A 3,018-nucleotide genomic window follows, 5' to 3' on the forward strand; every position below is an offset into this window, starting at 1 on the left:
ACAAATACTCAATATATAAAATTTAAATCCAATTCAAACCATCACAAATATTATTTTTTAATTTAAATTCATTTTAAACTCACTTATATAAGACTTAAACCTATTTTACTTGAATTTAATCAAATTAAATATCCACAAAAATTTGACGTATTGCTACTTTAAATATAGCCCTCATCCGCAATGTTAGAATCATATTTTACTAATTTCACCATAATTTACCTTTTTATTAATTTTCCCTTACGCATCGTTTGTCCACTGCTAGGCAGGACCAGCCAACTTCTCTCTCTCTCTTTCTCTCTCTCTCCACCACTACCACCGCCAGGCACCAGCAACCACGCTGACTTCAGAGTCAACCAAATGTGTATTTTTGTGTATGCAAAAAACCATTAGAGAGACGTGATTTTGTTTCTATGCATTTGAGGAACACCAAGGATGTCTGGGCGCAGAGAGCTACCTTTGATGAGACACAGCACATCTGCGCACTCACTGCGCAATTCGAGAATCACTATCGCAATAGCTGTTGGGATTTTCCTTGGATGTGTCTTCGCCTTCTTTTTCCCTCACGGATTCTTTCTTTCCAATCCTAATTTTCACTCTCCCCACCTCTCCAATTCCATTGCCCAGGTTCCTACTATTCCATTCTAACTCTTTTTTTTTTTTATCCTTTTCTTTTGTGATATAAATGATTCTGAGCTTTTTCTTTTTTGAAATGATTTGTTCGTTTATTATGGGATCTTGCATATTTTACTAGTGCAAGTCTGAAATGTGAAATAATTTGTGCTGTTGGTTTAGAAGTCTAAAATCTGAATTAGATTGAACCCAGAATCCAAATTCAATGGATGATTGTGTTGTGGTGGATTTCAAATCCAAGTGATGATTTTTAGGTATCAACTCGAAATGGGAAGAATAGATTATTGATATTAGTAATTTCTTTCTCGTGATCTGTGAAAATTCTTTCACAAGGTTGCTAATTTTGTTGTCAATTCCATATATTTAGCCGCTTTAGCTTTGGGCAGATTTTCTGGGGATAGACTGTTGATCACAAATGATAATATTCCTATTTTTTTGTCATTAGGTGGTATCAACACCATGTGAATCGTCTGAGAGGCTGAACATGTTGAAAGCAGATTTTGCAGCAGCATCAAAGAGGAATGTCGATTTGAAGAAACAGGTTAAGGAGCTGACTGAAAAACTTAGATGGGCTAAACAGGGGAAAGATCAAGCAGAGGAGCAAGTAGTGGTGTTGGGTGAACAGCATAAAGCTGGGCCTTTTGGCACCGTTAAGAGTTTGAGAACCAATCCAACAATTATCCCAGATGAATCTGTGAATCCAAGATTAGCAAAGACACTAGAGAAAGTTGCTGTTCAAAGAGAAATTATTGTTGGTTTAGCAAATTCTAATGTAAAAGAAATGCTGGAAGTTTGGTTTAATAGCATCAAGAAAGTGGGTATACCCAATTATTTGGTTGTTGCTTTGGATGATGAGATTGCTAACTTTTGTGAATCAAATGATGTTCCTGTGTATAAGAGAGATCCAGATGAGGGAATTGATTCAGTAGGAAAGACTGGAGGCAACCATGCTGTCTCAGCATTGAAATTTCGTATCTTGAGAGAGTTCTTGCAGTTGGGATATAGTGTTCTTCTCTCAGATGTTGATATTGTGTATTTGCAAAACCCTTTTGATTACCTTTATCGGGATTCAGATGTGGAGTCCATGACTGATGGTCATAACAATTTAACAGCATATGGTTATGATGATGTCTTTGATGAGCCTCCAATGGGTTGGGCTCGATATGCTCATACAATGAGGATATGGGTTTACAACTCTGGCTTTTTCTACCTTAGAGCAACAATTCCTTCAATCGAGCTTTTGGATCGTGTAGCCAATAGGCTCTCTCGTGAGAAGGCCTGGGACCAGGCAGTTTTCAATGAGGAACTCTTTTTCCCTTCGCATCCTGGGTATGATGGACTTCATGCTTCCAGGAGAACTATGGATTTCTATCTCTTCATGAACAGCAAAGTCCTTTTCAAAACTGTGAGGAAAGATGCTAACTTGATCAAGCTCAAGCCTGTAATTGTTCACGTGAATTACCACCCTGATAAGCTTCCAAGAATGAAAGCGATTGTGGAATTCTATGTTAATGGGAAGCAAGATGCACTGAAACCTTTCCCCGATGGGTCGGACTGGTAAATTTTAGTATTTTCTTATTTCATGGTAGCCTACTTATTTCCTTCTTAATTTTCAAATATGTTGTAGACTTGTAGTGAATGATCCAGACATATGGCAATGCCAAAATGAATTTACACCTTCCGAGACAAATTTGAGGTATTTCCTTGTCACCAGACCTCTGTCAAATGCTCATCTCTAAATTTTGCTCTCATGAAGATGGATTTAATGTCATTGTCTCTGAATGTTTAGAGCATTTACAACCCAATGTTCTTCAATAGAGGCTTCTTTTTCCTTTCTTTCTTTCTTTCTTTCTTTCTTTTTAAGAGAAAAAGACAACCATGCTTTCTCTTGTAACCTCTCGATCCACCATGCCACAGAAATTTTTTTTTTTTCCTTCCTTTACTTTTTTTGGCTCAATATTGTTTGAGGCACATGAGGACATCTTGCAATAGCATTTAGTGTGTAGTGCATGCTGAACATGGAATGAAAGTAATGTCTGTGATCTTGAGTTTTATATTGCAAGGGACTTGAATAACTTTTGGGTCTACTCAACTCCTCCACAACTTCAAAGTTTATCTGTTTACTATGACAAAGAATGCCAAAAGCATGCAGCTGACACCTTTACCATTTACAAGAGAGCACCCGAGCTCAAATCTAAGATCTCTTTCCTAATGAACCAAAACTAAATGCCACGATTGGCCCCATAACAAAATGTAGAAGCCCCCGCTTTGATTCCTATAATCTCATTTGATTTCTTCAATGATTCATTTCAAAATGAGAAGATAGGCATACCCCATTTTGGAGCTCCTTTATGCTATTGGCATTCTTAGTTGCCCTGTGAAATTGGA

The 3,018-nt window shown here is 37.4% G+C and overlaps 1 protein-coding gene across 1 annotated transcript; it reads left to right on the top strand.

Annotated features, from left to right (window-relative positions):
- Window positions 1-212: 212 nt before the first annotated feature.
- Window positions 213-2,320, top strand: LOC110635826 (arabinosyltransferase RRA3). The gene is made up of 2 exons (XM_021785308.2): window positions 213-624; window positions 1,076-2,320. The coding sequence occupies exons 1-2, from the start codon at window positions 433-435 to the stop codon at window positions 2,189-2,191; spliced, it is 1,308 nt and encodes a 435-aa protein (XP_021641000.2). The 5' UTR covers window positions 213-432; the 3' UTR covers window positions 2,192-2,320.
- Window positions 2,321-3,018: the final 698 nt, after the last annotated feature.

This window comes from Hevea brasiliensis, chromosome 18 (assembly GCF_030052815.1).
Source record: "Hevea brasiliensis isolate MT/VB/25A 57/8 chromosome 18, ASM3005281v1, whole genome shotgun sequence".
In the NCBI taxonomy this organism is placed as follows: domain Eukaryota; kingdom Viridiplantae; phylum Streptophyta; class Magnoliopsida; order Malpighiales; family Euphorbiaceae; genus Hevea; species Hevea brasiliensis.